The 24,375-nt window shown below is 41.2% G+C and overlaps 1 protein-coding gene across 1 annotated transcript in view; it reads left to right on the top strand.

Moving 5' to 3' along the window:
• PSMB7 (proteasome 20S subunit beta 7) overlaps positions 1 to 24,375 on the top strand; it is a 57,190-nt gene that overhangs the window by 28,013 nt on the left and 4,802 nt on the right. Inside the window, exon 6 of the mRNA XM_081104153.1 lies at positions 3,028 to 3,086. Coding sequence (XP_080960279.1) covers positions 3,028 to 3,086 — 59 coding nt within the window. The remainder of the gene's footprint in view (positions 1 to 3,027; positions 3,087 to 24,375) is intronic.

Here is a 24,375-nt window from a genome sequence, read left to right as displayed (position 1 = left end):
TTAGTATGTAATTTCCACTTATAGAAATTTTGTCTGCAGTGTTGGTCCTAAGCAGGAAAAAAATATTTTTGGATAAATGAAGAATTATATTGGGAGGGAAATATTTTTCATTTCTTGAAATGGTGGATGGAGCTAAGCAGAAGAAAATAGATGTGCCCAGGAAAAATCAGAGTAAAACTAATTTATTTACTGTGAAACAGTCCAAAGAAAGGATGGCAAAGAAGAAAAAACGGTTAGTAAATTTTAAGGAAGAATGCCTTTAAGATAAGCATGGTTTTACCTTTTACCCTTTTACAATAATTGATTCTAGTTTTCCACAAAGTTGTTAGCTCTTAGATAGATATCCGCCCTTCCCCTATCTTTTTTTTTTCTCCACATCCATTAATCAAATGTTTTGTTTTTTTAATATATTTTATTGATTTTTTTACAGAGAGGAAGGGAGAGGGATAGGGAGTTAGAAATATCGATGAGAGAGAAACATCAATCAGCTGCCTCTTGCACACCTCCTACTGGGGATGTGCCCACAACCAAGGTACATGCCCTTGACCGGAATCGAACCTGGGACCTTTCAGTCTGCAGGCCGACGCTTTATCCACTGAGCCAAACTGGTTAGGGCCAAATGTTTTATTTAAAATTGAGATATATTACTTGAGTTTTCTAGATCCCTCTGTAAACAATATTTTATATCTTTTGATTTTATTTTTTTCATTTTAAGTTTTACATATGTCTCCTTTCCCCCCAATTGACTCCCCCCTCCCGCCAACCATTCCCACCCCGGGCAGGCTCCCACCGCTCCAGTGTCTGTGTCCATTGGTTATGCTTATATGCATGCATACAAGTCCTTTGGTTGTTCTCTTAACCTTCCCCTATCCTTTTTTTAAAAAAAATACTTTATTGATTTTTTTTACAGAGAGGAAGGGAGAGGGATAGAGAGTTAGAAACATCAATGAGAGAGAAACATTGATCAGCTGCCTCCTGCACACCTCCTACTGGGGATGTGCCCGCGACCAAGGTACATGCCCTTGACCGGAATCGAACCTAGGACCTTTTAGTCCACAGGCCAGTGCTCTATCCACTGAGCCAAACCGGTCAGGGCTCCCCTATCCTTTGTTAATGTTTATTTCAGCCTCTGGTGTGGTTACCCTGACTCTTCACAGAGATGTTCTTGGACCATGTCACATGCTGTTGTGCACTCTGCAGGAGCATTTTGTAATTAAAAGTATTTTTTCTGAGATTTCTTTATTTGCATACAAAACCAGCCTGCTTTTTACTACCAAGTCTGAGATTGGTTCTTAACCTGGCACTTTTCCTCTTGATCCCTGAATCTCAGAGTAAACGTGTGACTCACAAAGTATTAATAGATTACTCTATTTCCAGATTTTTAAGGACACGTTTACTATGAAATTAAGAGGTTTGGTTTTGATGAATTTGCTGTGGCATATCTGCTAGTATTATTTGGGTGCATTACCTTAATATATCTTTAATTTTTACTCTTTCTGAACTGCTTTTAATAGTCCTTTAAATAATACCCCCCCTTTTTTTTAAAAAGAGAAAAAATTCTGAAAGGGGAAAACGGGGTTGCCTTTTGCTCCCAAAGCCTAAATGAATAGTCATTGCTTGTAATGCCGGTCTCCACTTGACGCTTCCTACTGCTTTGGATGTGATGTATCTGGTGCTGTGAAGGTAATGATCCTCAACCGCAGCAATATTCCGTAACAGGAGTATCTGTCATATTCATTGGGATTACCATGTTCATTGATTTGTGTCTGTAAATCTGCTGTTTCTACCCTTTAAATTTGATCTATAATTGGACCTCCTTAAATGGTTCAGATAAGGTAGTCTGTATTTTCTCAATGCAGCATTGCTGTCAGCTTCTCCTTTTTCATTATACATTCAGCAGACTTGATAAAATCAGCAGGACACCTCATTTGAAACTGTTTAATCGCTGCCTTTTTCCTTTGCTAAACCATTGAGGTGGTCAAGCGATGTACACAAATCATTTTAAATAGAAAATATGGTTTTCTCTGTGACCCAGCTAAATAGATAGTGTTATGCAAAACAAGTTAAAAAGTAATAAATGCCAAAAAAATCTTCTAATTGGAGTAAAAAATTGTGGGCAACTCTATCTTCTTTCTAAAGGTAGAGTATCCTGAGATATTGCCAGGACTGTAAAGACAAGATGATGGTTTTCTAAAGATTCTCTGGTTTCTGAACAAAGCAAGTTTAATTTAAAATTTCAAATAGCACTGTGCTGCCTTTTAACATCCATTCTCAGGGAGCCTGTACTTATTTGTAATGCCTTTACATCCTACTTTTGTGGGGGGAAATTTGCCATCTGTTAATATCTATGCAGCATAACCTTTCAGCCATTTGCTATTGTGATAATAAATTTTTGTTTCTTTGTCTGTCATTTTGTCTACTCAGCTGTTACTCTTCAAAGTACAAACTAAAAATAATAGCTCTAAATAAATGCCACATAATAAAGTGTTTTACAGTTGTAGCTGGAATATCCTGGTGGCTGCGGCTCGCAGTCCTGTTACCATTGCTGGTGGTGTAGTTTCTCCCTGCATGACAAGGTGACTCTCCCAGGGCCAGCTCATTAAAACAGTCTATTCTTTCTAACTGGCGTGGTATTTAGCGCCGTACCCAGCAGCCTGCCAAGGCACAGTTGTGGAGCACAAGACTCACGGCATAGGATATATGAAATTATGTGGCATTCACTTTTCGAAAAAATACAGATTCTCCATAACCTCATTTTCCTGCTTCAGCACTTTATTGTAAATAATTTACAATTACTACTATCAGTAGTAGAAGTGGGGCCAGTTGCAGGTTTACCCAAGATAGTGGTAAGTGTGACTCTAGGCTTTTGAAGAGCAGTATTTACCTGGTTTATGTGTTCCTATAGGATTAATATTTACACTGTACTTGAATGTGACACTGGGCATGTTTTGCCATTGTTACTGCCCCAAGGTAACTTGAGAAGCTGGGAGTTGGTAAATACACTAAAAATGCATCTTTTTCTTACAGGTTCTGGCTCCTTGGCAGCAATGGCTGTGTTTGAAGCTAAGTTTAGGCCAGATATGGAGGTATGTAAGTCCCTGCAGTTTTATTCTTGCAGATATTTTTCCAATTGTATGTCGAACATTTGCAAATTGCTGATTCCTCCAAAGCTTGTACAGCACAGTTGTTAGTTGGAATGCTCGTTGGCACAGACACTGTGTTTGCTGAGAAGACCGGTTGCTCAGGGAAAGCTTCACTTGGAGTGGCCCTGCGTGCCTCTTGGGCTTGAGGTCAGCATTGTTCAGCTTTTGCTCTGGCTTTGGGCTGTTTAGGAGTCTTCTTGGCTGTAAATGCTGCTGCAGTGTCGAATGTTTTCTTATGTACTAAGCTTTCTGTGTCATGGTATCTCAGAATGACAGGTTTTTTGTTTTCTTATTAAGAATAGAGAAACTGTGAATGTCTTTGTGTGTCACACAGACCTGGTCTGAAAGTGAGGGCAATTTTAAAAATCCCTTAGATTGTTCTGCATCTGGCAGCAGAAGATGGGGATGAGACCTTGAGTGTAGTGGACTGTTGTCAGTGTGATGGATCTAGTGTCTCAAACACATTTATAAAGACATTCTTTTATTATATTTTCTTGGGTGGTGGGGGAGGGTGGTATCTTCTGAATGACATTCCACCCAAGTCTGCTTTAATGATAGATGTACCCCCATTAAGCAACCCCCTCTCTCCCAAATCTCCAAGAACAAGCCCACAGGTCTTGCGTTCTCACTTTCATAGGAGTGTTCATGTGCTTGGATACTTCCTGGCACCATGTTATTCCCCATTGTGCTTTATCCTTGCCACTAACCCAGCCTGTAGGCACACAAGTCCTGAAGCCAGCTTTCATCATGTGCTCTTGGTTTTTTGATAGATGTTAATTTTTGATGGGGAGTATTCACTTGTTTTCAACAGTAATAGGTTGTTTATGAGTGGTTTACCCTATTTTTAATAAATAGGATGTCTCTGGGAATTTTTGACAAAGCTTTATGCCTAATCATCCTTGGAGAGGATTGCTCATTTAAAAAAAAATTGTTTTTGCACTGGCCGATTTGCTCAGTGGTTAGAACGTCGGCCTGAGGACTAAAGGGTCTTGGGTTCAATTCTTGGTCAAGGGCACGTACCTGGGTTGCAGATTTGATCCCCAGATCCGGTCAGGGCACGTGTGGGAGGCAACCAAACGATGTGTCTCTCTCGTGTTAATTTTTTTCTCTCTCCCTACCTTCCATTCTCTCTAAAAATCAGTGAAAAAAATATCCTCAGATGAGGATAAAACATTTTTTATTTTTTCACCAGTTTGTTGTCATTGGAGCACCAAGTGTCATTGGAGCTCTGAAGCTCCCTCTGCTCTGTAGGTTTAGGCCAAGTGCCGTGAGAGCCAGAGAACGTAGAGTTGTGGATGCTCCTCAGCCAGCACAGCCGTCTCCTGCCAGAGCCACTTCGCTTTGGGTACATGAAGATAACACACATAAGTGACTTGGTTGCTAATGGCTAGATCTTCCCTTTCTTGGACGTCTGTAGGAGTAAAAACACCTGACAAGATAGGATTTAACTAGGTGTTTTAGGCTAAGAACAATAGTATTTTGCTCCAATTAAGAGTAGTAAACAGGTCCGAGTATCAACTATAAATGAGATTAGGATTGTGTTCTCATTTCTCAATGTGAAAATTTATTCCCACATCAGCATTATTTTCTGTTTGGGGTTCTTAAGTACAGAGAAAAAAAGAAGATATACTAGGTCACTAAAAGGAAAAAGAAAAAACAAGGTCTTCTGGTCTTGTAACTAAAGGAGAGGGGTTCCTTAGGCTCCACAGATCCATTACAAATAATGAAGGTAGAGGGAGAAGGACTGGTGGCTTTCGTTAGAGAATTGCTTCAGTAATGTCAAGCCCTCCTTTAAACCACATTAATCTTTTCACATTTTCTTGAAAGCTTTGTCTATTTCCAATTGATTGGGACCTCCATATGTTAAAGAAAAATGAGAATTGCAGGAAACGGAGGTATGAGGTATATTAAAAGTGACTTAACTCAATCTGAAGACTGTGTTCCTTAGATCAATTTTATCTGAAACTTGGAGAACTTCATATTCTGCATTAGTTATGAGACTTTAAACAGGTTGTTCAAATTTCTATTTCAGATTGATTACCTAAATTTATAATTTCAGGTGACTTTTTTTTATTCACGGAAGTTATTGAAACTTGAATCAGACTGACAATCAACAAAATCATTTTAGTAAGGTGAAGGTAGCACCTGCTTCTCCAGTGAAGTGAGTTAAAAGTAAATAGCAGGCAAATAGTAGTGTAACACCTGTCAGTAGATAATACTTTAAAAATCTAAAGATGTTGATACTGAAAAAGTTGGTTGTGAAGATCAGGCAGCTGCCCGCCGGCACCCTGCTTGCTCTCGTAAAGATGAAATGGTGCAGCTGCAGGGGCAGGCTGAGACTGCTCGCCAAGTTGAGAGGACACTGTTTTAGTGACTTCGTTGTGAAGAGAATTTGACCAAGGTGTCATTTGGTTCTGCATTTTCATAGAAATCAGGGAAATATTTTGGTTTCAAATTTCCAAACTTCTTATTTTCTGTTTTCCTGGGAAGGTTTTTTTTTTTCTGGGGCAAGAAACCCTTAACTTTTCCTGTCTATTTTGAGACTGCAGGGTTGGATGACTAAGTCTGCTCATTCCTTTCTGTCGGGGAAAGGATTCTGGACATGCCTCAAACAGAAACCCAGGAGAGCATTGCTGCCTCTCCAATCTCGCAGGGATTGCCAGGACAGTAACTGATCACACTGCACAGAGAATTGCGTTGGGAGGGGGCAATTTTAGGCTATTGTAATTACGAATGGTTTGCTAAACAGTCATTTTTAGGTCATATTCATGAAGCAAACTCTTGGTTTTATTGTTGAAACAAATAAATTAGAGGAAGTCCATAGTTGTGCGTGCGTGTGTGTGTGTGTGTGTGTGTGTGTGTTTAACTACAAACCTGTGCCTTGGAATGAAAGTCCCTCCCTCCTTAAACACCATGAATGTTTCCTCATTGTGTTTAGCTGCACTGTTCAGTACAGTAGCCACCAACCACATGTGGCTATTGAGCACTTGATGTGGCTCGTCAGAACTGAGACTTAGTACAGATTTTTGTTAGTTTGCTTATTTTTTGTTAATCCTCAGCCGAGGATATTTTTCCCTTGATGTTTTAGAGAGAGTGGGAGAGAGAGGGAAAGACATCGATGTGAGAGAAACACGTTGATTGTTGCCTCCTGCACGTGCTCCGACCAGGGCCCGGGCCAGGGAGGAGCCTGCAACTAAGGTATGTGCCCTTGACTGAAATTGAACCCAGGACCCTTTGGTCTGCAGGCTGATGCTCTAGCCACTGAGCCAAACCAGCTAGGGCAGTATGAATTTTTTATTTAAAATCTCAATAATATTTATATTGATTATATTAAATAATATTTTACATTAGGTTAAATAAAAATATTACAGTTAATTTCACCAACTTTTGCTTTTTTAAATGTAGATACTAGAAAATTTAAAACTGTATATGTTGTTCACATATTTCTATCGGACAGGGCTAGTCTAGCATCATTTCTTTTTTTTCTTTTTTAAATATATTTTATTGATTTTTTACAGAGAGGAAGGGAGAGGGATAGAGAGTTAGAAACATCGGATGAGAGAGAAGCATCGACCAGTTGCCTCCTGCACACTCCCCACTGGGGATGTGCCCGCAACCAAGGTACATGCCCCTGACTGGAATCGAACCTGGGACCGGTCAGTCCGCAGGCCGACGCTCTATCCACTGAGCCAAACCAGCTAGGGCTAGCATCATTTCTTGAACTTGTCATTTGTACACCACAATTAAGATTTCTGCCATATCCAGATGCCATCTGCACTTTTTTGAAAATATTTTCAAATTAACTCACTGTTTTATAAATTAAGGTACCATTTACATGAAATGTACAATTTGATAGGTTTTGGCATTTGTAATTACCAACTGAGACTCAAAACCACCTAATATTTCCTTCACCTCACTGCACTCCCTCCCTCCCTCTCTCTCTCTCTCTCTTTCTTTCTTTTTTTATAAAGATGTTTGTTTTAAATATATGTTTATTTCAGAGAGGAAGAGAGAGGGAGAGAGAGAAAGAAACATCAATGATGAGAGAATCATTGATTGGCTGCCTCCTGCACACCCCCTATTGGGGATCGAGCCCACAACCTGGGCATCTTCCCTTGACCAGAATCGAACCCGGGACCCTTCAGTCCACAGACCATCGCTTGATCCACTGAGCCAAACGGGCTAGGGCGCAAACTGTCCTTTTCTAATCAGTTTCCTCCCCCATCCTCCTCACAGCCACTTCAGTTTTTGTCTTTGTAATTTAAATTTATTTTTAAAAATAGGTTTACATGTATGAAATCTTGGGTTTGATGTTCTGAAAATATTTTTCCTCCAAGACATATGAAAATGAACACATACTATTAATATAAGTAAAAATGTATTCATTAGCACCGTCATGTGTAAGCCCAGGGGTGTGAATGTTAAACTTTGGGAAAACAAGTCTCCGTTCCTGCCCTACTTCAGCCCTTCTTACCTCCTCCCTGTTCCTTGAATATCGTGTGTACTTGCCCAGGAAGCCTCCTCACTGCCCGTTTCTGCCAGCAGTGCTCTCAGTTGCTTCTTCTTTTATTTGTGTCCCTGGACTCCATCGCACACACTTGTCCCATTGTCTTATGGCAGTTTCCAGAGACATTTCCCCCACTTGCCATTGAGAGAGGGAGACCTTTGAGGGCAGGGGCTGTGGAATCATCTCTGTTTCTCAGCCCCTGATGTTCAGTAGGTGTTTGTTGAATTGAGATAGAATCACCTGAGCTAAAGTAAAATCTGAGTCATCAAAACCCACCTGGGAAATGGAAGGGACTATTTTTCCCCCTTCTGGAAAGTGCTGAAATTTTTTCTTTTTAGTTAACAGAGGAAGATAACTAGTACACTTCTCAAATAACATACATCATCGGGGTAGAGTCAGCCTAGCAAACCCCCACGTACACAGGCAGAAGTGAAGATGGGACAAAGGGCAAGTGCTCTTTGGGAGATTATAGGTCAGAAAGCAGAACAGTGCAGCCCAGCTGGGACTCAGAAATGCCTGAGACTGGCCTCTGCTGTTTCCAGTCATCTGAGCCAGTGTCTTGTCCCACGTAGAAGCCTTGGTTCAAGATTTCAGAGAAACTGCCAGCTAGTCATGTGAGTTTATGACACATTAAAAATCTAAAAATCCTCACCCAGATGTGACCTTCACATTGCCTTTAGTGGTCTTGTGTAATTTTCATTTTCTTGCTTTTCTCCTTGCTGTTAGCCTGGAAGTTCTCCTAGCATGGTAACTGGTACACAGTAGGTATTCAGCCAGTATTTGTTGAGTGAGTGGATAAAAAGGTGTTAAAAGCAACTTTGCTCAATATGTAGTTCCCGATTTGATAACTTCACCTCTAGTGTTCATAATACTTAGCAGTGATAGAAATGAAGGCATAAAAGATTGTATTACTGGTGGTAATCCTGTGCTTTATTTTTATCTGCAAAGGTGCATATTTGGAGATAGTACCTATGTGTCAGCAGAATAGTGCATTTTGAAAATGTGGACATTCACCTGATGACAAGGCACCAGCTAGAGGTTTTTTGGGTGGTGATGAATTGCACGAAGCTATTCCTCCGGGTTTTTTTCCTGTTGTTTAGGCTGGTATCAGAAGTAAGTCCTGGATTCTGGTTATTACCCACAGGCTAGCTGGACAGGAAACAAGTGATAACCACACTGGCCTTTTGAGTCCATTTTCCAGTTAAATATAAGGAATTGGACCATAGCACTTGGGTTATGGTGTTAGCTTCATGGGAGTATGTTTCTTGAAAATTGCTAAAAGTGCTGAAATAAAAACAGGTTGTGTTTTAGGGTGGGGAAAGAATTAAGGAAATGAATCCGAAGATCATCCTGTTTCTTTGTAAGAAGGAATGTTTTCATTTGGCCCAGTGAGAAATTTAAACTCTTAAAGATTATCATTCATTAAAATGGGTAGAAGATTAATATTTAGTCTGTCAAGATTAATACTGTTCCCCCTTTGCACTAATTGTCAGAATCTCGTGCGAGGGCCGCTGAAGGGTAGTGGTGTGCGGCAGGACCCTCACATCATAGGGAGATGATTCAAAGGCAAACTGTCCTGCACCCTCTGGTATCGACTTGCAAATTAGCATCTGGAATCTAATTAAACAAGCTTAATGAAAGTAGCAGCTGAATGCTGCTGGAAAAGACAATCCGCTTTCCCCCCTCCCTGGTACATATTCTGTACTATTGAAGTTGGTCACCAAACAAATCACGTGAGCACAGTTAAAAAATTAGCATTTATTTGAAGAATAGAAACTGTTTTTCATTCTGTTCTGCATTTGGCATGCTCTGGCGTCCCATGAGAGCCATGCCACAGCAGATAGTGCACAATATTTATAAATCCATGACAGGCAATAATAGCAACTTGAAAAATTCTTTTGCTAGAATCTCAAGTTGAGAGCTGCCAAAAGCTGAGAGGATCAGATCTGCAGTGGCAGCTGCTGTGCCCTACAGTTAGAATTCTAGACTTTGAAGATGCTCAACTTAAAGAAATGAAGACTGCAGGCTTCGCCAATTTTTGCAGGTTTCTAGAGCCCTGGCTCTCTGCCTTTTGAAGATGAGTTGCTGAAGCTTCTCCCACTGCCTGAGGCGTGCTAACACCAGCAGGATCTTTTCCCCTAGTCTTAGTGTGTCTTCAGTTTTAAGTAGCACATGCTTAGTCAGTGCCAACTGTTATGGTCCTTTCTCTGGTGCAGTACCGAGGGATGAGCTCTCACCCTATACCCTTCCGAGAGAAGCTACGAAGATAGATGGTGACGTATATAAGTGCCACTTCAGCTGTCTGATTTATGGAGTCATATTTCATCACTCAGCAAGTGCTGGCCTCTAGAGAAGCCCTTATAGATTGCTAAAGACGTGCACAGCCTTCGCCCTAAAGACTTGTGGTTATCTCACAAACGTGATGCCAACACCTAGCTACAGAGGAAATAGAATTAATCTGTCATTGCAGGCAGCTATAGATCCACTTTAAATAATGAAAGAGTTGATACTAATATGGCACCCTGGCAGCAAATCTTAGAAATAACTGTAGGTTTTTTGTTTTTAAGTCCAGTAATAGAAAGACACTGAAGTTATAGATTTCTTTGTGCTTTGCAGATGGACAATTGCGTGAGAGCTCAGTATTATTTTGATTTTAAAAACTCACAAAGAATCTGTTCAGTTTGGCACATACATTGCTCCCAAAGGAAAACAGTATGAGTTCAATGTAGTCGGATGGAAAGGGGCACGAGAGGTCAGGAGCTAGAGTCCTGGGCTGTAAGTCTGTTTCCGCTGTACTTCCGCATGTCTCTGGGCAAGCCACGGTCCAAGACTGTCCATCTAGAAGATGGGGACCCAGAGACCTGCCTGCAGGCTGCTCTCAGGATTAGATGTGGTCTGTAAAACACCTCATGTGGTGGCTCACACAAAACTGGCTCTAAAACATGGCAGCTGCTTCTGTTTGTTTTCAGTAGTAGGATAGAAACATCACATAGCAGCATGATTATTTGTAGTTGCATCAGGCTTGGTGATTTATAGCGAAAATAGGTATGATTCTTCTTCCCCATCTGAAAGCTTAAAATCGGAGACAGACCTATGTAGTGGTCATAATGACAGCGGAAGAAGCCTTTTTAACACCTAATACTGGCTGTGGAAGGACTTACTATGGGGGCAAGGTATTGAAAACACAGTAATCATAATAGCTGATGCTTGTTGAGTGCTTCTGCTGTGTCAGGCTTTGTTCTAACAGCCTTTTCTGCATTATCTTATTTACATTTCAATAGTCACGTGAGGTCTGTACTTAGTTATCCCCATTTTGTAGAGAGAAAAATGAGGGTACGGTGAGGTCACACAGCTAGTCAGTGATGGACTCCTGGTTTGAACCTGGTCATCTGACTTTAGAGCCCTCTGATGTAATTGATCACTGTGCTGTTCTGCTTTTTTGCTAGGCCTGTAATTCTTTGACAGCAGAGTGTGGAAGACTTCTTATTCCAGGGGAGCAGAGATGTGGGCTCCTTGGTCTGTTCCTTTTGTCTGATGAGGGCTGTGGAGATGGCAATAACTACACAAGTGTAGAGGAGGTTCGCATACCTCTGACAAGCGGCATTGGAAGGAGCCCAGGAATAGAAAGGTGCAAGGAAGTTAGATTTACAGAGATAATGGGAAATAGAAATAAGTCATTTGGCTATGGAAGATACTTTTTCTTCTTCTTTGAATTCTAGATTTGTTTTCATTTCTTAACTGTCTTCTAACCCAAATATCCTGTGGTTGCTTCAGCCCCCCCCCCCCCCCCCAAGTTTTCAAATATTCTTTACAAGAGAGCTCTTTTTCTCTAGATAGGTAATGTTCAGTTGGCATAGCCCTCTTCAGATTTAGTAATGAGACCAGGAAGTCTTTAAATGTTGGTGAATGGCATTTGTCCATTTGAGGCAACTCATGAATAACTTCAACGAAAATAAAAAAATAAGCAAGGCTATCATATTTGAATAATGAGGTGCTCTTTTTTTCCCAACTGCCAAAACTTTTTAATCTTTGTCAACAATTGTTCTGTCCTCCGTCTTATTTAGGTTGCATCTGTGCGACTCTGAGCTCAGGAGCCCTGACAAGCGGCATATGAATTCTGTATTCATTAGTGATCTTGATCCAAATGCCTCTGTCCCTGCCATGGGGGCTCAGGTGTGGAAGCTGCTGGCTAATCCCACCAGCTGACATTCAGAGGTTTAATGACTCTATAGGAAGGTGACCACTTGCTGGGAGGTTTGCTGACGGAACCCACGCAGCAGACAATGGAGATCAAGGAAGACTATCAGTGTTTAGCCGAAGCACCTTCCTGTGCAACTTGAACCCTGTTGGCATCAAGCAGAGTTTTAATAAATGCAAAATTAAAAAAAATAATCTGACCTTCGATAGCTATCATAACAATGATTTTTCTGTCTGTATTGATATTGATGGTGTTTAAGACAGTTTTTCTTGTAGCACTTTAATAGGTGTCAGTTTAATGAGCTGAACTTGACTCACTTTTGCAGATTTTTAGATTTTAAGGTTATGTTGGTCTGGTTGCTATATCCATTTAGGTATGTTGTATGTCTGGGAAAAATCATATAGTTAGAACCAAAATGCATTCTTACTAAATGCTTTTAGGGATTTATGCTGACATTTTTATTTATGTGATCTCTAGCTTTTACAAAATTACTATTGGAATGTAAGTTCTTGGATTGACTTGTGACATGTCACTAGATGTTTTGACCTTTTTAAGGTCCTCTAGTCTAAAAATGTTGGATGCCTTATTATTTAGTAACAGCTTCATTGAGATATAATTTGCACCCATACAATTTACTTAAAGTGTACAATTCAGCGATTTTTTAGTACAGAGTTGTGCAAATATCACTACAGTAAATTTTAGAATGTTTTCATCACCCTCAAAAGAAACCCATACCCATTAGCAGTCACTCCCCATATCCCCTGACCCTCCCAGCCCTAGGCAACAACTAACCTACTTTTTGTCTTGAAACACTTGCCTATTCTGGACATTTCTCATGGTAGGAGTCATACAATATACGGTCTTTTGTGACTGGCTTCCTTAACTTACAATATTTTCATAATATTTCATCCATGTTGTGCCATGTATTGGTACTTTATTTCTTTTTTTATGGTTGAACAGTATTCCATTGTATGGACATACCGCAGTTTATTTATCCATCCGTTAGTTGGTGGACATTGGGATTGTTTTCATATTTCAGCTATTAGGAGTAATGCTGCTATGAACATTCGTGTACAAGTCTCTGTGTGGATATATATTGTCATTTTTCTTGTATACACCTAGGAGTGGGATTGCTGAGTCATATGTTTAACCTTTTGAGGAACTGCCAAACTGGTTTCCAAAGCAGCTAGGTCACTTGCAGTTTAAGAATTCTAATTTCTAACCCTCGCCAACACTTATTATCTGTCTTTTTGATTGTAGCCTTCCTGGTGGGTGTGAATTGGTATCTCATTGTGGTTTTGATGGATTCCTTATTGGTAAGACTAATGCAACTGTGGGGCTGTTTAGATGGAACTGCTGAAGCACTGGACACACTTCTTTACACACTGGATTTGGGCAGTAATTGAATTGGTTGCTCATTTGTTTAGATACTGAAAGGTCCCTCTTAGAGGCTCTCCCTGAGGCTGTTCTTGTCATTTGATTTCGGTCCTGATACCTGCTTATTGGCTTTCCTTAAGATCTGCAGCATTAACATCATAAATTGTGTCTTCATTTTTGGATCAAAAATGTATTAATTTTCTCCTTAGTTGTATTTAATGTAATGCATTAATTTTTAGAGATGTCAGAACCCAAAGATAACATTTCTGGGGCCCTGATTAGAATTATTCTTAGTAGTCATATCCAGTGGAGTTAAATAGTTAATTTTAGAAATGAACAGATATTAAAGATGGCACTCATTTTGTTCAGTGGGTGATTTGGAGAATTACCATTGACCTTTAGAATAGATATTAATGAGAAGATCCTGCTGATGGCTAAAGCTTCTCACCAGCATCGGATATTTTGAGTTGTCCTTCTTTTAAAAAGTGAATTTATTCTCCAAAATTTGAACCCACTGATACGCCAACTTTGGAGAGGCAGAAGGAACTTCTTGCTCACATTTTCATCTTGAGGTGTTTTAGAAGGCAGATGGAAGTTTTGTTTTTTCACCTGATGCTTCAACAGCAAGACTGCTCTCTACCATAAGAGTTTGGAATTTAACATGTAATTGCTTCTCTCCCTTTGGTTTTCTAGGATTCCTTAGTCTTCCTTGACTTAGAAATAGCCACTTATATGTCTGTCTTCTGGCCAAGTCCGTGTCTTCCTTGTCATGGTGGTGGCTCATTATCATTTCTACCCTTGCCATTGTATTCTGCCTTTGATGAAAGTTGAAGTTCAAAGTGGGATTTTTGGGTAAGGAGGTTGAAGGAAATTTTAGAAAGTTTATTCTATTTTTCCTGTTTAGTATCAGGAAGCAAAAGGGGATTAGAAGGGAGGAGGCCAAAAAGGAAAGATATAGTTTACCAAAATCTGCAATGAGCTGGGAATAGATCCCTCCTGGTGCCTAGGCTCTGGAATTCAAGAATCGACAAATCTTAGGAAAGTGACCTTGTATAAAATTTGAAGGTCTCAATTTCCAATTCTTTGAGGAGTAATGAAAGTATTACAAATGTTATAACTGCCATAGTTATTGACTTTGAGAATTCTTCATTGATTTTTTTCTGCCAAAAATATTTCTGTGCAAATTTTTCCCTGTCTTCTACTCTGCTATGTAAATACTGAATTCATTTTTTTATAAAGTCAATATGTAATCAGTTAGCAGTTACTTATTGGGGACCAACAGAATGCAAGGCATTGCACTGGGTGCTGTAACCCAGAGGTAGTATTGAAAGAGGCTGTTCATTCTGTCTGACAGTGGAAGCTCCTTATACAGCCATATGCAAAGTAGATTGAAAAGAAGGGTTTATTTGATTCCGTAGTAGATGGGTAATTATTTGTGATGCATTTCTTTGGAGCAGGTGTTCTATTTGAAATGTTTTCACTTTACATATTCCCTGTAACTATGGAATGTAGGGGGAAATATACCATATAAGAGAAATATTTCACAAAGTATATTGCTTGCTGCACCTGTGGCAGAAATCCAGCAGGCAAAAATAACTTTTTTGTGACCAGAGACTGTAATCAGAGAGTCAAGAGCTAGATTCAGGGATGATGTTGAATAGAAATAAATGTTTAGTGACTCTCAACTGTACAGGTAAAATTAAAAGGCAAATATTATTTCTATATTCTACATCATGATATCAAAGAGAAAATGGACATTCCCCCCATCTCTTACCAAATTGAAATGCCTTTGCTAACTTGGGTCTTAGGGTCATAATTTAAGGCACTAAAAATACTCCCTCTTTCTAAGTCATCTTTTTTTGTATTCAAGCCAAGCCAAGATCTGGAATGTTGTAGCTCCTTGGGAAAATAAATAAGAAGTTCCTTTATTCATCAATTTCATTCCATTCTAGAAATCTCATTTTGTAAAAATTTTGAATCACAACCATTTACTGAACAGTGGCTTTTCATGGGAAGAGAAGGGACGACCGCCCCCCCCCCCCCCATCCCTGTATTTCATGTCAAAAGTGAGGTTGTGTGTCACAAATCCAAGAGGTCATCTGTGGTTAGAGGCTTGCAAGGTCTTGAACAATGGCTTTTCTGTGTTTCTTGTATACAGTCTAGAGAAACGGAAGAAGTGAAATACAGGATTGAGTGTAACTGGATGGCAGCTTAGAATCTTATAAGTTTTGCCTTGGCAGGTAATTTGGCATAAATTGTTAATGTAAATCTGGGTTAGTGGTGAAGACGTTATTTTAGTAAAAAAGATAAACTGCTGATTAATTCAGCATAGAACTCAATTACAAATTGAAAGTGTCTCTGCGGGACTCCCGGACCCTAAAGACAGCAGATGTTGAATTGATACTCCAGCATATTTCACAGTGGTATGAAATATTAACATGGTTTATTATACTTGTGTGGTGTGTGGTATCAGAAAGGGGGAGGCGGGGTGGGGGGAGGGCATGTGGGTGTGCAAAGCAGCCAAGCATCACACATTTGCTAATATACACTGAAGTGCTATTAAGAATTTTAGGAAAGTTCCTTCTTATTTTTTAAAAAAATCAAATAGCTCTGTGGAAATATTAAGTTTAAAATAACATTTAGGCTAAATATTTAAATGTGGTAGCTATATACGTTCACATTGTACATGTAAATGAACATAAAACAAAAATAGTAAACTTACTAACAATTTTTAAATGGTAAGTGGGACCACTGCCTGTAAGAGTAGGGGAACTTGAGGGCTTGAACTGTGTGTCAGTGAGCGAATTGTCAGCTTTCTGGGCTGGAAAGTTTTCATGGGTTGCTGTACTGTTTTTACCTTCTGATCTAAAGCATATGGTAATTTCAAAATGCCCCTATAATTTTCACTGGCAGAGAAGTTTCATTTCTAGCCAAAGAAAAATGGCTTCACAGTTTTCATGTATCTGTATCAACTCGAGGGGGGAAAAGTCAGCAAATTTTATATATCGGAAGATCTGAATAAATGGAACTGCCAATATTTGAAGGGCTTGGCAATTCTTAAGAGGCATGAGAATAAAGTTGGCTTAGATGAGATATTTCAAAGCCATTACTACTATTATGACAGTTATTTTTTTGCTTCACAGCCTATATCAAGTCTAGGTTTTGCTAGCTGAAGTAAAAACAGTTCCAAAAATAGCCAAATGATTACGATAAGAACTAATACACCCTGGATACCCTTTCCTATTATGAAGGTTTTTTAAAGTGCCTTCTCAAAGATTTCTGAGACATAAAAATTTGGCAAAGGCAGAAGGTCAGTGAGCAAAGAAACCAGAAGTTTCTTGGTACCCACGCCACCAGAAGAACATCTTTTATATCCCATTGGAGTGGCCTTTAAGGCCTTGATAAACTATTGTGAGGTGGGCAGTCTGAGGTGTGAAGGGTGCCATTGTGTTCCATTCCCCGAGTTTAGGGATCTCCAGCTGGGTGCCAAGCTCTGTGACTGGTTATGAGACGTGGTCCTTTTCTGAGAGGCATTTACAACCTAGAGGGTGGACAGGTCCACAGACGATGGAAATTATGGCATGAAAAGTGCAGGAGACCTGTAGATATAAGGAGGTGTAGAGGTAAGAAGAGTTGGTGGAATCTCTCTGGGGGTTGGAGGAGGAGGCTGTAAGATGGCCTCAAAGAGCATGTGACTCCTCGCTTGAAATTTTTCTGTCTTGGGTTTGAGGAAGGAGTGGAGCAGGGAGGCTGAAGAGAAGGAGAAGAGACCATTCTAGACAAGGGCATCAAGTACAGAGGCGTGGGGGCTCCTCCTGCTCTAACTTTGTCAGTCGTGTAATCCTGGAAGTTTGGACCGCTGAACATATTGGGAAATAGGAAAACGAAACTCCAGACAGTGTCTGAAGTTGTCTAGGTGGTCATTTCCTGAGTCAGTGTGGCCTTTTAATTAGCATCTGCTCTTCAGTGTGGAATAAGGCCGAGCTTAGCATCCCTGTCCCTGCATGTGAATATTTAGTTTAGAAAGCTGCCAGGTTCCATTAGAGATGGTTGTGTTTCGGCAGTGGGTGCAGGAGCTGTATAGACTTTTCAGATGTCCTTTGAGATTTATGTTGCCGTGTAATTGGGAGATGCTGGTACTTAGTGTGTTGTGCATGGCAGAATGTGAGATTACCTGCTGTAATGAGACCCCAGCAGCATACCCAGGGAAGGCAAAGTTTTAACCTTAACAGATAATGTTACTTGTGGGTTTCTGGGAGGTAATTTATACCACTCTCCCCTAACCCTGAAATTCTGTAGGAACAAAAATAAAAACATGGTATGAGGTTGTGCTAAATAGATATTTTAAAATTCCACCTAGTAATACAGGTTTTTTAAGTATTTGCAGTGAACATTGTATCCGTAGGATGCAGTCACACTTGTAGTCATTGGCATTCTGTCATAATGTTGGAATATTGTTTTTCTGAAATTGGGACTTCGACGATGTCAGAATATTAAAAAGATTTAAGGACGCATTATCTTTGATTCAGATCCATTGGTTTCTTCTAACTCAGATCAATTGAATCGGGGTGGTAGAGGAATAAAAAGGGTGTGATGGAAAGTGTGGGCATGGGCTTTGGAAGAGGTCTGGGACTGAAGATTGATTTTTGCCTCTTGTGTAACCCTTGTAACCCTAGTTTATAAAATATAAAACTCATTGGTAAACAGGCTCAGGTTAGTACTTGAAGGGGTTGTTTGGCGAACTGTGTTTGTAAATTGCAGCCTGGCTTAACAGAAGTTTGCTCTCTTATCCTCTGGCCTCTGTGGACTCTACACTCTCCATGGGCCAGGCCTATGGCTGTTCAGACTTTGTCCCCAGTGGTTAGCAGTGTCTGTGGAGAGCATTAGTGTCATCAGTGAACGCTCGCTGGACTAAACTGACCTGTACACTTCTTTCAGGGGTTTTATATCGTTTGAAATTGGCTTCATACGTGGCCATCTTTAAACTTCCTAGACCAAGAGTGCTCTGTACTTCCTTGGGTCTCCTTCCTGTCCCTCCTGACCCTCATGAGGCTCCCGAAGCAGATCATGCAATCGAGTGTGTTCCCCAGCATAGCCTTCCCACGCATCCCTGCGCTCCACAGTGGTTTCCGGCCTCCAGCCCTTGGAGTGGATGGGCTCGGTGTGAACATGGCGCTTCTTTTTATCTTTATTGTGTGACCAAGGAACAAATTCACTTCATCCCCCCCCCCCCCCCCCCATTTCCAGGTGATAACCTTTTCAGCATCTACAGGAATATATTGGCAGAGTTATCCCACTGACTGAATTGTTTTATGGAGGGAGAGAGAAATATTATTAAGATCTTATTACTACCTGGGCAGCTTGGTTTTCATTTGGAGGATTGTTGAACATGTTTCTCACTTTCTTTAAACCCAGTCTTGTTTTTTTCCCTCTGATTATATTTGATTCAGTGCAGCCTTGCAAATATATATTTATGTACACATATGCTGTGAGCGCTGATTTCTTCTCCTTATGGAAAGCAGTATGTTCCTATCTCTCTTGGTCCTTTTCCCTCTGGAAGCTTAGGTGTTTTTCCTTCTAGTCATTGTCTCAGAATCCAGCAAAACCTCTTGTCTACCACTGATTTTCCTGGTGGGATAGGAAGGCATAGGCTTTGGTGATGCCAGGCACTAAGTTGGCATGGATCCCCCACTCCCCCTTATAGCCATGTGCCTTTTGGTGCATCAGCCAACCTTCTAGTGCCTCAGTTTCCTCTGCTGTACAGGTGGTGATTATGAGGATGAAATAAGGAACATAAGTGTTTGGCTCAACCCAGGGATGTGGTGGGTGCCCATGTTAGTTTCTCACATCCTTGCCTCTTTCCTTCCACCCTAGAACTTGCTAACAATTCTGCTTGTAAAACCTGTGTTAGGGGCATTCCTGTTTCTTTATTCCTTCCAATAGACCTTGGATAGAAGCATTATCCCCATTTTCCCAGTGGGCAGTCTGTGGCTCAGAGAGCTAAGTGCTGTGTTCATTAGTGACCCAGCTCTCCTGGCATTTCTCATTCTGTGTGCTCTGTGACAGCCTTTTGTGGCCCGCTGTGCCCTGCAGCCTCAGACATCTCCTCTCCTAGCCCTAGAGTTGCAATCTGGGACAGGCCAAGTTGGCCATGACTTGGTTGGCAGTTCCTGGTTCATGAGAACCCCTCCCCATCCCTGCTGAACACTCCTTAGATCACCCTGCACTCACAGCAGGTTTTCCCTCATTATTTGCATCACCCAGATCATGGGCCATAAAAAGCTACCGAGGAAAGAAATGACAGCACCATCTAGACCTTAAAGACACGGTCACTAATTCACTCCTCCCTTTGGGCACACCCAGCAGCAGCTGCACCTCCATTACACTGGACAGTCCCGGGTACTCACACAGGTAGACTGTGTTTACCCAAACGGTTCAAGCCAAAAGCAAAACTCAGACACCTTTGTTTTTGTTGCGCAGCCCTGTTTAAAATAATTAAATTAACTTTTCCCACTGTAAGATACGGGTTACACATGGGACACATCAGGTCTGCTGCACGATACAGGGAGCCTACTGCTTGGAGGGGGGGGGGACTGTTTTAAACACTTTTTGAGCTCTTTAAATTTTATCCAACCGTCAGCCATGAATGACTCCTTCAGGCCCAGCATGTCTTCAGGCCACCGCCAATTACTGGGTTTAAACCTCTCCTCTAGAGTGTCTGTCTTTGAATGCTCTGGTTCCCTGGTCCCTAGTGGGGACTGATGCAGTTTTGTAATTACCCCATTTTGGGTAATTAATTTGTCTCATAATTAATTTCATCTTTTAGTTTGGTAAAGCTGTGAGTACATTTGAAGTTGATGTTTTATTTGTTTCTATGTTGACGTCCACGCCTAGCACTGTGCTAGCTGCCTGGGACAGAGCGGGAGATGGTGGGTTTTAGTCCCCCTTTTAGAGACCCAACTCTGGTCACAGCCAGGCTTATCTGCTCCGCTGCCGAGCATCAGAGCAGGGGCAGACCAGAGTGGTAAAAGATCATGCAGGTGTTCCCAGATGAATTTGGACTGCTTTCAGTCTATGTGAGTGAAGTCCTCAGTTTTTAGTAAAGGAGCAAACTGATAGGAAATGAATATCCTCAGGTGTAATAGCAAGTAGGAAAATTGATGAAAGCAGTGTGAGAGGTCAGCTATGATGCCACCCCATCCTTAGTGTCCCCTCAGGCAAAGGCAGGAGGGCCACTGTCCCGACTCCTGGCTTGGTGGTGGGATGGAGGGCAAAGGGACCCCCTGCAGTGCCCTGAGAAACAGAGCCATGAGAGCTCTCTTCCTCGTGAAAAAGGCGAATATTTCCATCTCAACCCCCTTTAACATCAGCACCTCAGCTACGGAAATAAAAGATATTTTCCCAGCATATAACCAATTTTATTTTTTTAAGAATTAAAAATATTTTAGTTACAAATTGATTATTTAAAGTGACTTACCATATATTTGTGTTTTCACATTCCAAAGCTGTATCTAAAATAGTACGTTAGTTTTTTAGTCAAATGCATATTTCATATTTTGTAAGTAAGGCACTGTTCAGAATGCATAACTGAACAGCTGGATGTAGAAGGTTTATTTAAAGAGTATTAATTTGATGCTGAGCTGTCCAGGGTGCCCATTGGCTAGGGCACCTACACTGTACTCTGGTGACATTCCCAATCTAAAAATCACTTAGGTGAGAAGAGAAATTCGATTGTACTGTAGACGAGAATAGTGTGGAAAAGTTTCTTTGCGGTGCTATTTTGGACCTGCACCATAGCGGAGGCCAAGGTAATCTATCAGTTTGTGAGTGTCTACAAAATGCAACTCTCCAGATAACAGGTTTAAAGTAAAGATTTAATACAGTCTCCATCTCCTATGATGTTGCAGTGACAGTTTAAAACTCATTCTCTAAATCTCAGCAGACTTTATAGCTAGCAGTGGGCCAATATAAAGTTTAATAGCATTACAACACATAAATCATCTTTTAAAGATGCTGCTAGTAGCTCCAATATTAAATGCAGACAATCGCCTGTGTTATAAATAATTTATCAAACACCATTTCAGATTAGCCTTCCATGCTGAGTTATTTATTTTAGCCTTTTCTGTACGATTCCTAAGGCACTTTTTGAAAGATCCATTACTGGTCAGTTTAATGAACTTGGGGGTCTGTTTTGTCCCCTCAAGCACTCGGGTACAGCTGTGGTGACCATTACATGGCCGGCGTGGACCTCTTTGTGCCTTTTACAAGTGCTGCCCATTTGTCATGTAGCGGTAAATGGAGCTGCACATTGGAGTCCAGGGACACATTGTGCGATGCAGTGATGGAGACAAACAGATAGCTCTATAAAGTGCTGCTTGTCACAGCTGACTTGTAGTACAGTACATCACTCTTATTGTAATCTCATTTAAGAAGCAGGGGTGGCCCGCGGGACTGATATTCCCAGTTAGTTTGGTCTTTGTAGCCATAAAGCAGGAAGTGCTCCTTTTATATTCTCTGAACTTCAGGGAGTGTGCTTTTTGCTTGGATTAATTATTACAGGAATTTCTCCATGGCACTGGGTGAAGATTTGTCAGCACGTTTGTGTGGGCCTCCTCCTGGCCTGGGCTTTAGTGTGGCTGTCATTGCTTAGAGATAAACTGTATCTCTAGGAGCCCTCTGGTTTGCTTGATTAAATAAGTTAGCATTTATTAAGCAACAGCTATATGCCACACACTATAGTAGGTGCTTGTCATACTTTATTTCTGATTCTTGCAGCAGTTTGTGAGGGCTCCTAATTTATCATCACTGTATTACAGAGGAGGAGGGTGAACCCAGAGAGGTGAAGTGACTTGCTCAAGGTTGCACAGCAGTAAGTAGGAAACTGGGGATTCAAATCTAGTCAGTCCACCTCCACATCTGCCAGATTACCTTGACCCTGGGTCCCCCAACTAACTTTCAACCACTAGGGTCATGGTGATCTTTTGCTTGAGCGTTTCAAAATAAAAAGAAGCTATACCATTAGCCTGGGAGATGTTTCTGGTAGCCAGGGTGAGTCCTCCTGGTCCATCTACATACTAATCCAAGTTCCTCTGTGACTAGCACATAAATCTGTGAGCAGCTGGCTGAGGAGGATGCCGACCTGGCAGTGGGAGAGCATCCCACCTGGGCCTGACAGCTGGGGTCGTGGGCTCTGTAGGGCCCTTGTCAGAGCCCCCTGTCACACCTGGCCCCAGTCAGATGATGCGCGGGACTCCGGTCACTCTGCATCTTCCAAGAAAGGGAGGTGCAGTGCCCTCTGAAAAATGAATCCCAGAGGAGGAAACAATGCTTCTTGCCTGTATTGTGGGCCAGAGACAGATACAAATGTGGTGTTTTCCCTACCTCTTGCTTTTTGTTTGTGATTTTTTTGATAGTTTTTCTAAATAGTTGGTAGCACGTGTTAAAGACAAGAGTTGTTTAATTGTGAAATTCTACTATAAAGAAAACACAGCATGAATATGCCCAGTAGCACATTTGCATATGTGTCTAGAATTCTGGGAATGGAAATCCTGTGGTGAAAGACAGTATTCGACGTGTGAAGCAGTTCCTGGGACACAGTGGGTGCCTGTAAATATTTGTTGAAGACATGAACTATGTAAGTAGTGGGTGGACAGCAGAGCCTTGTTTGTGTTTTGAGAGGGCTTTGATGGGGGTGGGGCTATGTGAAATAACACTTTGGATCTTAATATTGATCTTCGTTATATGACATTGTAGACATGTTTATTTAGGTGATAGTCTGTGGGCAGTTTGTGAAACACAGTGCCCACTGCCCCCTGGAAATGACCCTCAGAGGAGCTCAAAGAGAAATTGGCAACCACCGTCCTTTTTTTAAACTTGCCCAAGTTCTGAAGATTCCTGGTGATGGGGGAATGACATACCCTTAATCAGGGAACTGCTGTCCACTGTCCCCGACATGCCAAGAAGCCCCCAGCTCAGAACTGAGACAGGTTACTTGTGAGCTGGCTTGGTGCCGTGGCAAGCCGGCCCTGGAGCCTGAAGACCGCTTTTACTATTTACTAGCAGTGTGACCTTGGGTGAGGTCGGTCGGTCTGTTCGTTCTTCCCTCCCTCCCCCCTCCCTCTCTCTGCCATAGTTTGTGGCAGTACCAACCACAGAGGAGGGGTGGGAGCAGGGATAAAAACCATGATTGTCAAAGTGCCTAACTCAGTACTTGGCACATTATAGTAGTGCTCAGTAAAATGTAAGGTTCATAACATTTTTGAGTCTGGTGTACATGAGGAGGGTAGGACCGGGGAAAAAAGTAAGGGACTTATGAGATGCTTTTTTCCTTAAGGAATTATCTTCCCTAAAACTGTGGGGAGGAAAGGAATTTAAAAGGTGTTATCCCAATTTTTAAAAGCCTTTATTTTACACTTAAATAACAGCACACATGATAATTTTATGAATAAAACTATACATAATATATCTTAAATGTGCACATTTTTAAGTTTTGTAAGTGTATATACTGACAGAATATTTGTAAAATAGAGGAAGGCTCACCTACAACTCAGCACTGTCGGCATTCTGGTATCTGTGTGCCCGGTCTAATTGACATTAGATATGCATGCCTAATATCATGTGTGTATTTCAGTTTCCTTTAAGTCTCCCCCATCCCCATCCCCATCCCCAAATATAAAATAATTGTAACTGCAGTCCTAATTGCTGCCAGCAGGATTTGTGACATCCACTAGGTACTGTTGGCTGGCTCACGGCACCAGCAGCAAAAGCAGCGATGACAAAGCAAAGGAAATAATGCAGCAGAGAAGAGAAGGAAAGTAGAGATGGTAGGTCAGGAACAGGAATAAACAAGGTGCCCCCAACACCCGCAGGCATGCATGTTCAGGGTTGTTTAATAAGAAAAACAAGTTGGAATGAGGTTGCATTTGTTAAGTTAGTGGTTGGCTTTTGCTGTGTGTATGGTAGCATCAGCAGCAGTCATCTCCTTCTCTAAGATGTTTCTTTATTACCATCTTCACTAGTTTCTGGTAAGGCTTAGGCCTCATAGACTGCTGGGAGTCCCGGGAGAGAATTCCTGATCACACGATCTTGTTACGGGCTGTATATGTGCAAGAGAATAACCGACTTTGGTGCTCCACATAGGTGCCAATCAG

This window comes from Myotis nattereri (assembly GCF_964212035.1).
Source record: "Myotis nattereri genome assembly, chromosome: 12".
Lineage (NCBI taxonomy): Eukaryota > Metazoa > Chordata > Mammalia > Chiroptera > Vespertilionidae > Myotis > Myotis nattereri.
This window is presented reverse-complemented; position numbering and strand designations above follow the sequence as displayed.